This window comes from Coregonus clupeaformis, chromosome 5 (genome assembly GCF_020615455.1).
Source record: "Coregonus clupeaformis isolate EN_2021a chromosome 5, ASM2061545v1, whole genome shotgun sequence".
Classification (NCBI taxonomy): domain Eukaryota; kingdom Metazoa; phylum Chordata; class Actinopteri; order Salmoniformes; family Salmonidae; genus Coregonus; species Coregonus clupeaformis.
Genome location: NC_059196.1, coordinates 31,868,800 through 31,885,752, shown reverse-complemented (window position 1 = coordinate 31,885,752; position 16,953 = coordinate 31,868,800). Strand labels below are relative to the sequence as shown.

The window sequence follows — 16,953 nt, the reverse complement described above, 5'->3', positions numbered from 1 at the left end:
TCAATTTCAAGTCTAGCAAAGGGTCTGAATACTTAGATTGCTGATTTTATTTAATCCATTTTAGAATAAGGCTGTAACAAAATGTAGAAAAAGTCAAGGGGTCTGAATACTTTCCGAAGGCACTGTATTCAACGCAGTGTTTGGTTTTCGCCAGGCATAATGGGTTCCATGTCGTCCAAAAAGTTGACTCAAGTTTGCCAAAAAGCACCTGGATGATCATGAAGACTCTTGGAAGAATGTTCTATGAACAGATGATTCAAAAGTATAACTTTTTGGACAACATGGAACCCATTATGCCTCGCAAGAACCAAACACTGCGTTCCACAGTAAGAACCTCATACCAATGGTCAAGCGTGGAGGTAGTGTGAAGGTTTGGGGATGCTTTGCTGCTTCAGGACCTGGACGACTTTCCTTAATAGAAGGAACCATGAATTCTGCTCTGTGTCAGTATTCTACAGGACAATGTCAGGCCCTCCCTCTGTGAGCTGAAGCTGAAGCGCAGCTGGGTCATGCAGCAAGACAATGATCCAAAACAAACAATGAAGTCTACAGGAAAATGGCTAAAAAGCAACAAATTTGAAGTTTAGGAAAGGCCTAGTCAAACGCCAGACCTAATCCCAATTGAGATGTGGTGGCAGGATTTGAAACGAGCAGTTCGTGCTTGAAAAGCCGCAAATGTCGCTGAGTTAAAGCTGTTCTGCATGCAAGAGTAGGTCAAAATTCCTCCACAGCGATGTGAGAGACAAATAATCAACAACTACAGGAAGCATTTGGTTGCAGTCATTGCAGCTAAAGGTGGCACAACCAGTTATTGAGTGTAAGGGGGCAATTACGTTTTCACTCAGGTGCATTGGGTGTTGCATAACTTTGTTTATGAAATAAGTATAATTGTTGTTTTGTTCACTCAGGTTCCCTTGATCTAATATTATGTTTTGGTTAAAGATTTATTAACCTTCAGGATCATAAATATGCTAAAGTAGAGAAAATTAGAAAGGGGGCAAATACTTTTTCACTGCACTGTATGTGAAAATAGTGCTTTTCTATGTTTTGTAGTTAAAAAACATAAAGGAAAGTGTTTCCAATGCCTACTCACAATTGGTCAAAATCACACAAAGCACACCATGATTTAATTGGAAACACTTATCTTCCTGTCTTTTTTACTTCAAAACATAGAAAGGCACCATTTTCACATATGTTGATGTTGGGGTGGTGCTGGAGATGAATATGATGTTGAAAAATTGTGTAGTTTCCCTTTAATTTTGAGATTACTCAAACTATCTGCTGCAGCTGGTGAATTAGTACGGAGGATATTTTTAAGTGGTTCTCATAGTGGTTAGTACTGCACCTGTTCTCACAATACATATGTTTATGACACCAAACTTTGGCGTTTTGCTGGGGATTTCCACAAGTGTTGACATTCAGAACTACTTGCATGCTAATTTAAAGTTTGTTGGACGTCTCTCTCGGTCTTCTCCACAGCAGGGGCATACTACTCGGGCCAACAGCAGTACACGCCCTCAGTGCCGGCTGCTCCGGTCATCATGAACCCTCCCCCCCAGCAGCAGCAACCACCTCCACAGCAACAGATCCAGTCCAAAAGGGAGCGCAAACAGGTAAAGGTAAACTCATCACCCCACCTCTACTGTTATACACCACACACAGGTAAACTCATCACCCCACCTCTACTGTTATACACCACACACAGGTAAACTCATCACCCCACCTCTACTGTTATACACCACACACAGGTAAACTCATCACCCCACCTCTACTGTTATACACCACACACAGGTAAACTCATCACCCCACGTCTACTGTTATACACCACACACAGGTAAACTCATCACCCCACCTCTACTGTTATACACCACACACAGGTAAACTCATCACCCCACCTCTACTGTTATACACCACACACAGGTAAACTCATCACCCCACCTCTACTGTTATACACCACACACAGGTAAACTCATCACCCCACCTCTACTGTTATACACCACACACAGGTAAACTCATCACCCCACCTCTACTGTTATACACCACACACAGGTAAACTCATCACCCCACCTCTACTGTTATACACCACACACAGGTAAACTCATCACCCCCACCTCTACTGTTATACACCACACACAGGTAAACTCATCACCCCACCTCTACTGTTATACACCACACACAGGTAAACTCATCACCCCACCTCTACTGTTATACACCACACACAGGTAAACTCATCACCCCACCTCTACTGTTATACACCACACACAGGTAAACTCATCACCCCACCTCTACTGTTATACACCTCACACAGGTAAACTCATCACCCCACCTCTACTGTTATACACCACACACAGGTAAACTCATCACCCCACCTCTACTGTTATACACCACACACAGGTAAACTCATCACCCCACCTCTACTGTTATACACCACACACAGGTAAACTCATCATGCCACTCTGTCATTGCTTGTCCATATATGTATTTTTAAATTCCATTCCTTACTAGTTTTGTGTGTATTGGGTATATGTTGTGAAATTGTTCGATATTACTTGTTCGATATTACTGCACTGTCGGAGCTAGAAGCACAAGCATTTCGCTACACCTGCTATAACATCTGCTAAACACGTATGTGACAAATAAAATTTGATTTGATCACCCCACCTCTACATTAGTTTTTTACTGCTTTCATATTTTGTTGTGGTTTTATTGAACAGATAGGATAGTGGAGAAAAGACAGGAGAGCTGGGAGGAGCACAAGGTCAGTGAGTTGAATTGGAACACATGCCCACTCTGGTAGTCAGTGAGTTGGATTGGAACACATGCCCACTCTGGTAGTCATGAGTTGATTAACCATGCCCATCTGGTAGTCAGTGAGTTGGATTGGAACACATGCCCACTCTGGTAGTCAGTGAGTTGGATTGGAACACATGCCCACTCTGGTAGTCAGTGAGTTGGATTGGAACACATGCCCACTCTGGTAGTCAGTGAGTTGGATTGGAACACATGCCCACTCTGGTAGTCAGTGAGTTGGATTGGAACACATGCCCACTCTGGTATGCCAGGGTCAGCGGCACTAACTGCTGGACCACAGGCCAGCCCATGTAAACACCTCTACTTAGGTAGACAATCAGGTATCCTCATCCCAGAATGGACAGGTCACAGAACTGGAAACGCCCACCAAGAGACATTAGGGGCCTGATGTTATACAGTCAATGTTCCCCCTCATGCAGAGCAGGGTTTGAATACTTCAGTGATTCTCATGTTTTAAAGGAAGAGAAGGACTGTGCTAATAAAGCGTGTGAATATTTTTTTAAAAACAAGTATAGTTTGTCAGTAAGGTGTGTCCAACACTGATGCCTTTCCCCCATCATCCACTGTGAAGGTGCACAGTGCGGTTTTGGTCTACAGCTACTGTGTCTTCCTGTTTGTCTGGCCGGCCTACACTCTGGTGGATGTCACATGACAGGTTGCCATGGTAATGAGAGGACTTGTGTGATAAACACTGTGCTGTGTGGTAGTGTTGTATTCTGTCTAGGGAGGATTCTAGATGGGTCTACTCCTTATGATTTACATTTGGTTCAGTCATTGATTTGAAATGGATAACTTTTGACCTGATGAACTGTAACACTAAACTGCTGTGTGACTGAAGCATGTTCTTTAAGGCTGTAGTACTAGTGTACCTCTCCTGGCTGCTGGTGGCCTCGGCTGGTCTGGATTCATCTGAAACCATAGTTACATATCACAATATTATTTTGGACGATATTATATCAATACTTTGACTCAAAGTATATTTGTATAACATATATATTTTCAAATTTCTTGCTAGGTAGCGTCAGCTAGCGCTAGTTGGCTGTACCTGCGCCAAAACTCCAGTATTTTTCATCTTATAGCTTGTCCTTAATCTTATATTTAAATAGTGAGCCAACATGTTTTCAGCACTTTATTTCCATGACTGATCTAAACACATTTTCTCTCTCTGCAGCAGACATACACTGAGTGTACAAAACATTAGGAACACCTTCCTAATATTGCGTTGCACCCCCTTTTGCCCTCAGAACAGCCTCAATTTGTCGGCATAGACTACAAGGCATCGAAAGCATTCCACAGGGATGCTGGCAAATGTTGACTCCAATGCTTCCCACAGTTGTCAAGTTTGCTGCATGTCCTTTGGGTGGTGGACCATTCTTGATACACACAGGAAACTGTTGAGCGTAGGAAAAACCCAGCAGCTTTGCAGTTCTTGACACACTCAAACCGGTGCACTTGGCACCTACTACCATACCCCGTTCAAAGGCACTTAAATATTTTATCTGAATGGCACACATAAACAATCCATGTCTCAAGGCTTAAAAATCCTTCTTTAACCTGTCTCCTCCCCTTCATCTACATTTATTGAAGTGGATTTAACAGGTGACATCAATAAGGGATCATAGCTTTCACCTGGTTACTTTATCACTCTGTGTATATTGAGCAGTATATTTGAAACATCAAATCGCAATAAAATCACAATCGAATCGCAATACATATAGAATCGTGAGAATCTCAATATGTATCGTATCGGCACCTATGTATCATGATAATATTGTATCGTGAGGTCCCTGGCAATTCCCAGTCCTAATGTCTATGGTGGACTGGTCTGGTTTTTTAGCACTTCAATGGCAGACCGCTGATCAAGTTTTCCTCTTGTGCTCTACTGCGCTCTATGGTGGACTAAGCTGATTTGTTCCTGTGCTGAGCTGACTAAAGTGGACCTGGCTGATCTAGGTTAGACTGTGCTCTATGGTAGACTACTCTGATCTAGTCTGCAGTGCATCAGTGTGCTAGGCTTATCTAATTGAGTATCTGTGCTCTGTACGGTGGACTAGTCTGATCTAGTCTCCAGTGTATCTGTGCTCTGTATGGTACGGTGGGCCTGGCTGCTTTATCATTGGCTGTGGGAGCATGCAGCTGGCTGTCGTAGCTGGGGCGGACGTTGGCCAGCCAAGCGGCCCCGTCCGAAGCTGCACGCTGCTCAAGGTCCTTCAAGAGAGGCTCCCTCAGCTCCCAGTCCCACTAGGAGGATGGTAGACTGGGGGGGCAGGGGAGGAAGAGCTGCAGCAGGACACCCCACAGTGAGTCAGTCGTGCTTCAGCCAGTCTGAGCGTCACGATGTGTCTTTCTAGATGGTTTCAAAAATGTCTGCCAGAAGAGTATGAAGTGTAAAGCTGTTTTTCAGCAGAGCTAAGCAGACTGTTTAGTAGTAACTGTCTTGTAACTGAGGTCATTTTCTATTTTTTTTTCCCTTTTGTTACCCACTGCCTTTAAGCAGCGCTCTCTCCTCTCTCTCTCTGGGTAGAGGGGGGGGTTGTTGAAGGACATGTCAGCGCATAGCTCCACGTGGCTGCCAGGCTCCTCCCCCTCTGAGCCAGAAGCGCAATGGCTGACCTATCTCCTCCCCTCCTAACTCCTCCCCTTCTCTCGCTCTCTCTCCGCTGCTGCTTCTGTGGCATACCCCTCTCCTTGTTTGCACTAGCTGGAGCTCATTTGATTAAGTTTTGAATCGTTTTCTTTCTCCTCTCCTTTTTTCTGGAATTCCTCCTCCCTCTTTCCCCCTCTCTTTGGCCCCCTTTGACTGTCTGTAGTTCGGTGCTCAGTGGGTGGGGCCGCTTGCATTCCAGTGCTGCTGCTCCACAAGGCCAGTCGCTCTGGCTTCGCTCTGGCTTCGCTCTCTCGCTCTCTTTTTGTCTTTTCTCTCTCCCTCTTTTTGTCTTTTCTCTCTCCCTCTGTACATGTGTGTGAGAGCTGGGAACGAGGCTCTGCCCTGCTGGCTCTGCTCTGCTCTGCTCAGTGAGTTGTTGAGGGAGTAGGCTACGTGTGTGTTCCCAACCACGGTTGCAAAAGCAGCCTGCTTGCTGGGAGAGGCCTGCTGGCCGACAACTCAACTCTGACCCCAGGATGAGAGAGGCCTGCTAGGGGCTCTGGAGCCTGTCCGTGTGTCAGGTAAACGACTCTACCAGCGGGGGAATGTGCTGGCTCACGCCTGTTGCTGACAACTCTTAGTGTGTGTGTACGTTTGTGACAGACAGAAAGAGAGCGGAGTTTGTGATAGAAAACATGTGGCTCTGTGTAAGGGCACGCCTTGTAAGATGTCTGGCTTGCACTGGAATTTGTTTGGCAACTTGGCTGAAGTTGAGTATTTCCGTAGTCATATTTTGTTGGGGAAGAATTTGTTAAAACAAGGCAGCAATCCGTGTAGAAATCTGTGTTTGTCAGACTGCATAGCTTTGTGGGGCTGGTGTTTCTTGTGTCAGTATGTGAGAAATGTAGCTCTGCTGATGAAGACGCTGCTAGGCCACAGCCCTACAGTACAACCCAGAAGACTTGGCACAGTTGGAAACAGGGCCTAGCATCATAGAAAGTAGTTAGTTGTGACAGCTCTTCTCTTTTCCAGCTTTCCCCACCCCCTAAACTCACCCTCCCTCTCTCCTTTACTCTCACTCTTTCTCTCTTTTTTGCTCTCCCTCTCCTCCTTTAGAAAGGGAATGAAGCAAGTAACACGTTTTTTATCGAAGGCTATACTGCATTCTCTCTATTTTTCTTCTTGTATCCCTCACTGTTGTCTTGTCTCCTCTCTATAGATCATAATACGAGACCCTAACCAGGGTGGTAAAGACATCACTGAGGAGATTATGTCAGGGGGCACCCGCAGTGGCACCACCCCCACACCCCCACAGGTGAGCGACGACTCTTCAGAGGTGAGCTACCATTACCCTCGTCACCAACCATCATCCCTTTACACACATTTAGCTACCATACCGTCCTGTTTTTGGATGTGCAGACATTTTGTTTTCATATTGGACATATTGTATCTAACCTGTCATATGGTTGTGTCCACTCCAGTTACCTAATGTCTCTGTGTTGTGTTCTGTCCCTTAGTCGTCTATATCTGGATCAGAGGGCCCAGCCGTTGCCCAGGCCAACGGTGAGAACGTGACACCTGTCGTGGTCAGACCAGGTGAGTTGGCCGAGGGGTCAGGTGATCTAGAGGGACGTAGCTGGCTGTCGCTCATTGGTTCACCTCCAGTACAAAGTCATTTTTCGTGAATTTGACTAACTCACATAGGCAAAATGCTCCTTTGCAAAGGTCCCGTGTATTTTTACAGTGTAATGACGAATTGATAATAAGTGGGTAATTATCAAAATATGATCAACAGACATGAGGGTAAATTTGAACATTAGTATGCTACTATGGCCACTTGAGTGGGTTCAATTCACCCTAGAAATGTAATGGTTGAGCAGGCTCTCCAGTAGGTTTTGCTCATGGCATCTCCTTTCCTCCTCAGATGACAGAGGGAAACCTGCAGCCACTCTCATCACTGGCCCCCCAGCCCAGTCTAAAACCCCTGAACTGGTCAAGACTGCCCCTACCCCTACAGAGGTCAAACCCCCAGACACGAACAGTAAATCTCCTTCCTTACCCCAGGACCTACCCACACCCCCACGGGCAACTACCACCCTCCAGAATACTGCCCCTACCACCCCCACACCCTCAACTAGTCCCATTGCAGACATGATGGACGCGCCAGCCCCGGCCGCTGCTCCAGCCCCATCTGCCCCTGAAGTGCCTGCTTACCCTGCGCCCCTGCCTGAACCCTGCCACACTTCTGCAGCCGAGGAGCATCCCTCAGCCGCCAAGGAGGAGCGGGAGGAGATTAAAGAGGAGGTGGCGGAGGCTAGGGAGGAGGTGACTACATCATCCAAACCTGAGCCTTCCCTTGCTCCAGTGACCACCCCTAGCAGCAGCACTAACGGTATGTCTGCAGCACAGCCCCCCCCAGCCGAGGAGGAGGAGCCATCAGCCCTGTCCATCACCATGCCCTCCCCCCAGGCAGCAGAACCCCCCCTGGAGTCTCCCATTGCCCAGCCAGAGGAGCTCAGGCTGCCCAATGGCCTGCCGCTCCCCAGCCCCCAGGACCCTGAGAAGGTGTCTGCGGAGTCGTCGGAGTGTGACGTCAGCCCCATCGCTGAGCCTGAGGCGGCCCAGTTACAGAGGGAGGCACCTATGCCTAAACCCACGCCTGTTGCCGTCACAGCAACGCCCGCCACCGTTGTCAAGGGGACGCCCGCCGCCCCCGTTGTCAAGGGTACGCCCGCCGCCCCCGTTGTCAAGGGTACGCCCGCCGCCCCCGTTGCCAAGGGTACGCCCGCCGCCCCCGTTGCCAAGGGGACGCCCGCCGCCCCCGTTGCCAAGGGGACGCCCGCCGCCCCCCTTGCCCAGGCGACGCCCGCCCCCCTTGCCCAGGCGACTCCCGCCCCCCTTGCCCAGGCGACGCCCGCCCCCCTTGCCCAGGCGACTCCCGCCCCCCTTGCCCAGGCGACGCCCGCCCCCTTTGCCCAGGCGACCCATGTCCTAGCTGAGACTGCTACTACTACAGAGGTAACGGCGCTCCGCGTGGAAGACGAGATGGACTCTCCACCACCACAGAGCAACACCCCAGCCGGGGAGAGTTCTATGCAAGGTCAGTATCAGTCTGACTGACTGACTCTCGCTTTTTTTTTCTTTCTTTGAAACAGTCTCCCTCTGTCTGTCTTTTTCCTCTGTCTGGAGCCATCTGTCTGTCTGTCTTTTTCCTCTGTCTGGAGCCATCTGTCTGTCTGTCTTTTTCCTCTGTCTGGAGCCATCTGTCTGTCTGTCTCATTCAACCACATTGTCTTTCTCAATTTCAATTCCTAACCCTACCCGTTGGCACTTCGTGAAGATGAAACATTGTCTAGGAGGATCTACGTTGCAGTCCGACTGTGTGTCGAGCCTGTGTCATGAGGGGCAGAGAGTGACAGGGTTATGTCTACGCCGAGGACCCGGAACAGTGGGTACTTGGAGTGATCATAGCTCCAACAGAAAGCCATAAAAATAAAACGTTGAAGAGATATTGGCAATGTGGTAACCGCTCCACCTTGATTTCTGATAGGCTAGGTGGAGTTTGGGTGCTAGGGTTGGATTGGGGATTGAGTGTCAATACATAAAGGTTTAGTCTGACTGTGTTGGTGGTGTTCTGCTTGTAGCTGCTGTTTCTGTGCCGAAGAAAAAGAGGAAGATGAAGGATCTGAACAAGAAGGAGGCTGTTGGAGACCTCCTGGATGCCTTTAAGGAGGTCCGTTCACACAAACTACCCACGCCATCCATATCAAACACACCACCCACGCTATCTCATATCAAATACACTACCCACGCCATCATATCAAAGCTTTAAGAATGCCTGTTTACAGCTGGCCCATAAAAACCCCAGAAGAAGAAGAAGAAAAAATGTTTACAGTGACTAATACGCCCCCCCCCCCTTCTCGCTCTCCTCTCCTCTCCACCCTCTCTCTCTCTTCTCTCTCTCTCTCTTCCATCTCTTCTCTTTCTCTCTTCCATCTCTTCTCTCTCTCTCTCTTCCATCTCTTCTCTCTCTCTCCAGGAGCAGGTAGTGGAGAGCCCTCCTGAGCCAGAGCAGGCCACACCCACTTCTGCCTCTGACGCCGAGGAGCCCCGCCCAGCCGCCACCCCTGCAGTCGAAGAGGTGGATGAGACGTGGGAGGAGAAGGAGGACAAACTAGATGCAGAGAATATCGAACCCAAGCCCGGGGATCTGAAGTACCAGTACAAAGAGGGTGGGTTCTGAACCTTGGCCCTAAGATGCCCTGTAACATTTCTATACTTACTTAGAATATTATCCTCTTAACGTTATCCTCTACACCTTATCTCACAAGGTCTGCCTCTGTCAGTCAAGAGAGGATGCAAAGTTTCACTTTATTGGAAATGCTTTGTCAGAGCACGAGTCCTAAAGTCCCATTTGACATCAATGTATGTTTAAAAAAAAAAAGTGAAACGGAGTGATACTCAGTTCGGATGCCAGACTATATACCCCAACTCTACCAACCTGAACGCTATACTGATGAAAACTCACATATGTGATTCCTCTATAATTCCTTGTTCCTCTCCTCCAGAACTATGTAGGCCTATAGACCCAGAGGAGAAGAAGAGGTATGACAGGGACTTCCTGCTGGGCTTCCAGTTCATCAGTGTCGCCATGTCCAAGCCTGAGGGCCTGCCTCAGATCAGTGATGTTGTGCTGGACAAGGTACCGTACAACACTGTCCCCTGCTGGACTGGAGGAATCACTGCACGGTCCATTGGAGATTATTTTCATGCATTTATTTTTATGGACCACTTTCATCACCAGTTATTTATTTTGTCTTTCTTTGTGTCCGTCATTATTTATCTTCTGTCCTCTGGTTCCGTCATTGTTTCTCTCTATTCCTGGTACTACTTCTCTCTCTCTCCAGGCGAATAAGGCCCCTCTCCGCCAGTTGGACCCCAGCCGTTTGCCAGGGATGAACATGGGCACCGACTTCACACCCTCGTTTGCCAACCTGGGCAGGCCTGGAATGGGAGGTGGAGGAGGTGGAGGTGGTGGTGGTGGTGGTGGTGGAGGGGGTGGCCACAGAGGAGGACCAGTGAGTTACCATGGAAAACTATCTGTCAATCTTCTCAAATACTACACTCTGATTATATTAAAACTTTCATTTTCCCCTCCCTCCTCTCCTCCAGCCCTCTGGTATGGGTGGTGGAGGACCGCGTCGCTCCCAGCAGGGCCAGCGTAAGGAGCCCAGGAGGATCATCAACATCTCTTCCTCTCTGACGGACGACGTGAAGCTCAACAAGGCTGAGAAGGCCTGGAAGCCCGCTGTCAAGAAGGCTGCCAGTGGGCGAGCTGCTCCTGAGGAGGAGCTCGACGACCCAGAAGAGGCCAAGACCAAGGAGCTGTTCAAGAGGGTCCGTAGTATCCTGAACAAGCTGACCCCTCAGATGTTCCAACAGCTGATGAAGCAGGTCACAGAGCTGACCATCGATACGGAGGAGAGGCTGAAGGGAGTGATAGATCTGATCTTTGAGAAGGCCATCTCTGAACCCAACTTCTCTGTGGCCTACGCCAACATGTGCCGCTGCCTTATTGGGGTGAGTGACTCTGAAGGGTGTGTGTGTGTACACCTAGTGTGCTGGTCTTGGTCTGGTGATGACCTCCGTTCTGTGCCACGTGTCTGGACCACTGACTTTATATGACGTCTGCAAAACTCTCCAACCGTGGCCTAAATTGTTTCTTTGTCTTTTCATCTTGTCAGCTCAAAGTCCCCACTACAGACAAGCCAGGAGTCACTGTGAATTTTCGCAAGCTGCTTCTGAACCGCTGTCAGAAGGAGTTTGAGAAGGACAAGGACGATGATGTCATCTTTGAGGAGAAGCAGAAAGAGCTGGATGCTGCAGCCACGGTACGAGCTGGGCTCTGTGACCAATTAAAATGTCTCTCTCACACAGACACACTTGGTTTTGATTTCTGTAGGAGTTAGCTGACCATCTGTCTGGTATGCCTCCCTCTCCTCCCTCCCCCTACTTCCTGCTTCCTCTCCCTCTGTTACATCACTTCCTGTCTGAAGGAGGAGAAGGATCGCCTGAAGGCGGAGCTGGAGGAGGCCAAAGACAAGGCGCGGCGGCGGTCGCTAGGCAACATCAAGTTCATTGGTGAGCTGTTCAAGCTGAAGATGCTGACTGAGGCCATCATGCACGACTGCATCGTCAAGCTGCTGAAGAACCACGATGAGGAGTCGCTAGAGTGCCTCTGTAGACTCTTGTCCACTATAGGGAAGGACCTGGACTTTGAGAAGGCAAAGGTAATGCTGAACCAGTGTCACTGACACACACAGACACGCATCCTTTACAACACTTAGACCAAATTATTTCTAAGAAACATAGATTTACACACCAACACATACACACTAACCTGCCTGTCTCTCTTTCTGTAGCCTCGTATGGACCAGTACTTTACCCAGATGGACAAGATCATCAAGGAGAAGAAGACATCGTCCAGAATCCGCTTCATGCTGCAGGACGTACTGGACCTCAGGAGGGTAATACCTCCTCACACACACACACACACACACACACACACACACCAGTGTCTGGGTAATGCTTCAGCCCTCTCACCTAAACATTTTGGTCATCTCTATCTAATCTGACTGACCCTTGTCCTCTGGTTGGTATGTATCCAAGCATATCAGTAAACACTTGGTCAAACTACCATAGACAGAATAGTCTCCCCTAAACCCTGATTTTATCCATGACCCCAAATCACCTCTGACCTCTGAATGTATCCCTGATCCCAAATCACCTCTGAACTCTAGTCTCACTTCCTTTACAAGCCCTCTCTATGCATGCATGTGTAGTGTATCATAGTGGGTTGTGTTGTTTTACAGCCCCGTAGACGCCCACACTAGTCTGTAGTCCTGGCCCGTGTGGGTTCTGAAGTGGGATAATAGAGAGACAAACTCAGCTCTTTAATACAGGGAGGATCCCCAGCTTTGCCCCTCTGTACCATAGGCTGAGACAGGAGTCAGTCTGCACCCCGCAGCCAATCCCATCTCTCCAAGCTACTGTAACCGACTCCCTCCTCTCAAAGTCATTCACCGTCTAGATGTCTACCACCCTTCTAAACGGATGTGTCCCTTGATGTTCACACAAACTAGTTATCCATGCCTATTAGGCTTGGGCAGTATCCAGATTGTCCTACCTTCATACCGATCTTGTGCCATACCAGGATATTCGGTAATACCTGCACTGACCACAGTGCAATGCTAACAAGTACATGTCAAATCTAACGAACGCATGCAAACATTTTATACAGTCTCTTGACAAACTTTGCAGGACAGACATCCCACTCATAAAGTTATACAAGTAACTCAAAAATGCCACACAGTTTGGTGCACGCACAAAACTAATATTAGACGGAAGGTATTCTCTTCTGTTACCAAGAGGAGCTTGATTGCAAGAAGCTAACCACTTAGCTAGATAACTTGGTACTAAGTTAGCAAACCAAATACACAACTGCAGATCATTTAGCACATTTTAGGCAGTTAACTTAGTTATAAGATATCTAGTTGTGAATTCCATACTGTAACTAGATCACCTGGCGCGGGCTGCAGTTACTCCCAAGACAACCGATAAGCTTCATAACGCAGATCTTGATATTTCATTATCTCCTAAATTGTACAAGTTGACTGCAGGTATTTATTTAAAAACTAGCTACAAATATTCAAATTAATTAAGCTTCAAATAAATACTTTCAGTGGTATTGACAGTATTGAAAAACCATCCCGTGGGTATTTCCAAATAACCCGATATATACGGTATACAGCCCAAGCCTAATGCCTATGACCAATTCGCTAAGCTTTCAGTGATTCACAAACTCACATTTCTTACTTTGTTTGAAAACTACTAGTTACTAAGGACATACAGGTATGTTAACTAAGGATCTGTAGCCTAGGCCTCTATCTAAGGTCTAGATGTGCATGTATTTGTACAGTACTGTTAGCTGTGTGTGTCTGAGGTTTTCTTGTAATGCAGTTTACCAGAAAACAACATAAATGCTGGACTGTTCCACTTTAACTAGTTTAGTCTCCGGTGACTTTTCTGGGAAAATGTCTGCAGAGCCTCAATGTGTTTGTGTGTCTGTTCGACAGTGACTCGCAGTATGGTTAGAGCAGTGATGTGGTGTTGCACTGGATCCATAATTACAGTTATAGGATTGCTATGGTTCCACCCCCAGTAAGTGTCTTACCAAAGCTGTTACCAAAGCAGCAGTCGGGATGTTTCATAAGAGCTGATCAGCTGCACTCAGTCAGCACACTGGCCCCTGCCATTTACTGGGAAAACGCTATAGTTTCAGTTTCCATTGTCTGGAAAAGCTGACAACGGGGTTAAGGCAAGGCATCTCTCTCGCTCTCGCGCTCTTTCTATAGCCCTGTTGTCAAGTCACCCATTTGTCTTAATTTATTGACTAAGTGACCTTTGACTCGAAGAGATATGGAGTGTTAAGGGTATGCCACACTTTTCCATTTAATTCCAATCCTCAGTTAAAGTATATTACTGTACTCACTGTAGTGCTGACCCCATTTAGTCGACTGGTCGATAGGCTGTTGGTCGACTGAGATTTCTTTAGTCGTGCAGTCGTAACACATCCTTTTTTCAGGGTGCACAAGACATCTGTCTGATTCGTGTCGGTCTCAGTGGACTAATCCATTGCGGAGGCCACGGTATGGCACAGTCCATCACTCTAAGACCTTTTCCTTAATCTCCTTCTTATTGTTATTATTATTATGATCATCATTATAATAAGTAATGTCGTTATCATTAGTAGGCTTTGTATAGTAGCCTTGTATAACCACCATCGAGCTGTAGGCCTAAGAGACCTTCCTGTTTAGTCTTAATACCGTAACTTACTTAGGCCTATATTTCAATATATAGGCTACTGTATCAATCAATCAATCATTCATTCAATGATTCATTCGTTCATGTCATCACACAGCATGCGAGACATTCATGCTTTAAAATGCAATCAAGCATTTTAGTTTTAAAATTAAATAATAAAGGGAGCTTTGAATAATTAGCCTAAACAATAAATAAACCACAATTCACGAATGCATGCAACTGTTTTTAGTCTGCTATAATAAAGGCTTTATATTTTTAATTTCTCATTAGAACAGACTCTCTGGTACACTTATTTATTTAGTGTTTACACTTCCAAATGGTTTTTATTTATTATTGTAATCTGACAGCAACTGTTTGGCACACATAATACTCATGCAACGCTTGCTCCTATACCCTCCTTTTTCTTGATCTCCAGTAGTTTCCATAACTAAGTCAAATGTCTTCCACAGATCTGACTTCCCCTTCCCCTCCGGAGCAACCAGTAAACATTTGCGCATTTATTTTTCACGTCCTCCGCATCCATTTTGCTGTCACGTGTTACTGTGTTTGGAGTTTGTTATAACCAATTAATTGATGTGTTTATGATAGGCTATAGGTCAGGCCCTATTGGTCACATGCATGCTATGTTTACATGTTTTACGTAAAGAGAGCAAGGGTTGAGGGAATAGGGAGTGTTTGTCCTAAACAAATAATGGATTTCGGTAACAGAACTTTTCAATCTGCAACAAGTAAGAAACTAAATGGCTGAAATGATGTTGCAGCTTCAGCACGGACAGCACAATAAACACTTGCTGTGCCGTGGTGCCTTTTGGCTGCAGTAGGGAGGAGAGCGACAACGTGCGCCAGTCACACAGGCACTCGCTGTCATTTTGTTTTAACACAGTGGGACCATCAGGCTCTTTCTGGAGTCGTTTGTGTGTCATCATTATTTAATCAAACCGTGTTCTTAAAGCATCAGACAAGCTCAGTGCATATGTAGTTGATTTTTATTCAAACACATAGGGTGTGTCTGTCTATATATGGAAATATCGATTGGTCGAAAGAAAAGGACGACTGTTGAGCCAAGATTTTTTTTAGTCTGGGACAGCCCTAACTCACTCCCACTCCCCCCTCCCAGAACACATGGGTCCCCAGGAGAGGAGAGCAGGGCCCCAAGACCATAGACCAGATTCACAAGGAGGCTGAGCTGGAGGAGCACAGGGAGGTTCTCAAGGTGCAGCAGCAACTCCTCAACCAGAACACCCGAGGAGGAGGTGGAGGACGTGGTGGTGGTGGTGGAGGAGGAGGAGGAGGAGGAGGAAGAGATCAGGGGAGCCGTGGGGGCCAACACCCCCAGGCGGGCCAAAGGAGTCAGCCCCAGGACGAAGGCTGGAACACAGTTCCCATTTCCACCAAAAGCAGACCCATCGACACCAGCCGACTCAGCAAGATCACTAAGGTCAGTGATACATCATACTGTGGATTCTGACTGAAACACTCCAACCCCCTCCACTTGTAGTCTAGCACCCACCTCCTTAACCTTCAACCCCATTGTAAAGTTCTATCAGCCCTACCATTCCCAACTCTTCTAATCTAATCTGTTGGACTGAAACCCCAAACCCACTCACTCTGTAGTCTGGTACTCACCACTTAACCTTTAACCTCCATTTAGAGTTATGACCATACCATTTCTGACTCCTCCAAACTTCTCACTTATGTAACTTGAAACTTCAGACCTTTTTCAGATCTCAAGATGTTTTGCCCCCAACAATACTGCTAGTCTTCTTTCCTCAAAAGTAATGTTTCTAACCTCTCCTTCTCTCTGCAGCCCGGGGCTTTGGACTTTAACAACCAGCTGCTGGCGCCCCAGCTTGGGGGTAAGGGCATGTGGGGCAGCTGGGGCAAGGGCAGCAGTGGAGGCACCACCGGAGCCAAACCCGCTGGGGAAGTCAGTAAGTCCTCTTACCAGTACATCCACCACTGTGAAATATCTACTCTTAGGCTCTTTAAAAATGAACTGTGTGTGTGTAGCCCCAGAGTCAGGAGGCCGCCCAGCCACCAGCACCCTCAACAGGTTCTCAGCCCTGCAGCCACAGCAGCCCTCCTCCTCAGGGCCCTCACATGACTCGGACAGAAGAGTTCCTCATAGGTCAGCAGCACTGGGACGTTACAACATACTACATCTGTCCTTTACATATCTCTTTCTATCTGGGAGGTTTTCTCTTTGTGTCTGATAGTCACTGATTTGAATATGGAACATCACTGCTACCACAGGGCAGAATGTTTGATTGGTTCAGATGAATTAAGGTCTTCTTGTGACTCTTTGCATCTACCCCCACCCTACCACCCTCCCCCTATACACAAACAGGAACAGCTCTAGCCGGGACCGTGGCAGCGACAGATTCGAGCGTCATGACCGTGGCAGCAACGACCGCTTTGACCGGAGGGACGACCGGGACAGGAACCGGCCCCCGGTCACCAAGCGGAGCTTTAGCAGGGAGTCGGAGGAGCACGGCAGAGAGAGGGAGCACAGCGGCCCTGCTGATCCTGTACGCCGCGTTGCCAGCATGACCGACGACCGGGGCAGCAGAGACCGAGCCAGGAGCAAAGAGAATGGTATGAAACAAAGAATACACACAGCATACTTTGTGTCAGGCTTACAGTACTGCTGGCAGGAGTGACCAGGGGTTTAA

General features: G+C 47.5%; 1 protein-coding gene and 1 non-coding gene across 2 annotated transcripts in view; both read left to right on the top strand.

Annotated features, from left to right (window-relative positions):
• LOC121566997 (eukaryotic translation initiation factor 4 gamma 1-like) overlaps positions 1 to 16,953 on the top strand; it is a 45,355-nt gene that overhangs the window by 21,433 nt on the left and 6,969 nt on the right. Inside the window, exons 7-22 of the mRNA XM_045211557.1 lie at positions 1,480 to 1,619; positions 6,618 to 6,734; positions 6,916 to 6,994; positions 7,323 to 8,498; positions 9,043 to 9,131; positions 9,438 to 9,630; positions 9,967 to 10,100; positions 10,306 to 10,476; positions 10,571 to 10,978; positions 11,143 to 11,289; positions 11,455 to 11,688; positions 11,821 to 11,925; positions 15,399 to 15,719; positions 16,089 to 16,212; positions 16,292 to 16,409; positions 16,629 to 16,876. Coding sequence (XP_045067492.1) covers positions 1,480 to 1,619; positions 6,618 to 6,734; positions 6,916 to 6,994; positions 7,323 to 8,498; positions 9,043 to 9,131; positions 9,438 to 9,630; positions 9,967 to 10,100; positions 10,306 to 10,476; positions 10,571 to 10,978; positions 11,143 to 11,289; positions 11,455 to 11,688; positions 11,821 to 11,925; positions 15,399 to 15,719; positions 16,089 to 16,212; positions 16,292 to 16,409; positions 16,629 to 16,876 — 3,804 coding nt within the window. The remainder of the gene's footprint in view (positions 1 to 1,479; positions 1,620 to 6,617; positions 6,735 to 6,915; positions 6,995 to 7,322; positions 8,499 to 9,042; positions 9,132 to 9,437; positions 9,631 to 9,966; positions 10,101 to 10,305; positions 10,477 to 10,570; positions 10,979 to 11,142; positions 11,290 to 11,454; positions 11,689 to 11,820; positions 11,926 to 15,398; positions 15,720 to 16,088; positions 16,213 to 16,291; positions 16,410 to 16,628; positions 16,877 to 16,953) is intronic.
• On the top strand, positions 11,029 to 11,095 carry LOC121567233. The gene has a single exon (XR_006001083.1). It is a non-coding gene; the product is annotated as a small nucleolar RNA SNORD66 (small nucleolar RNA).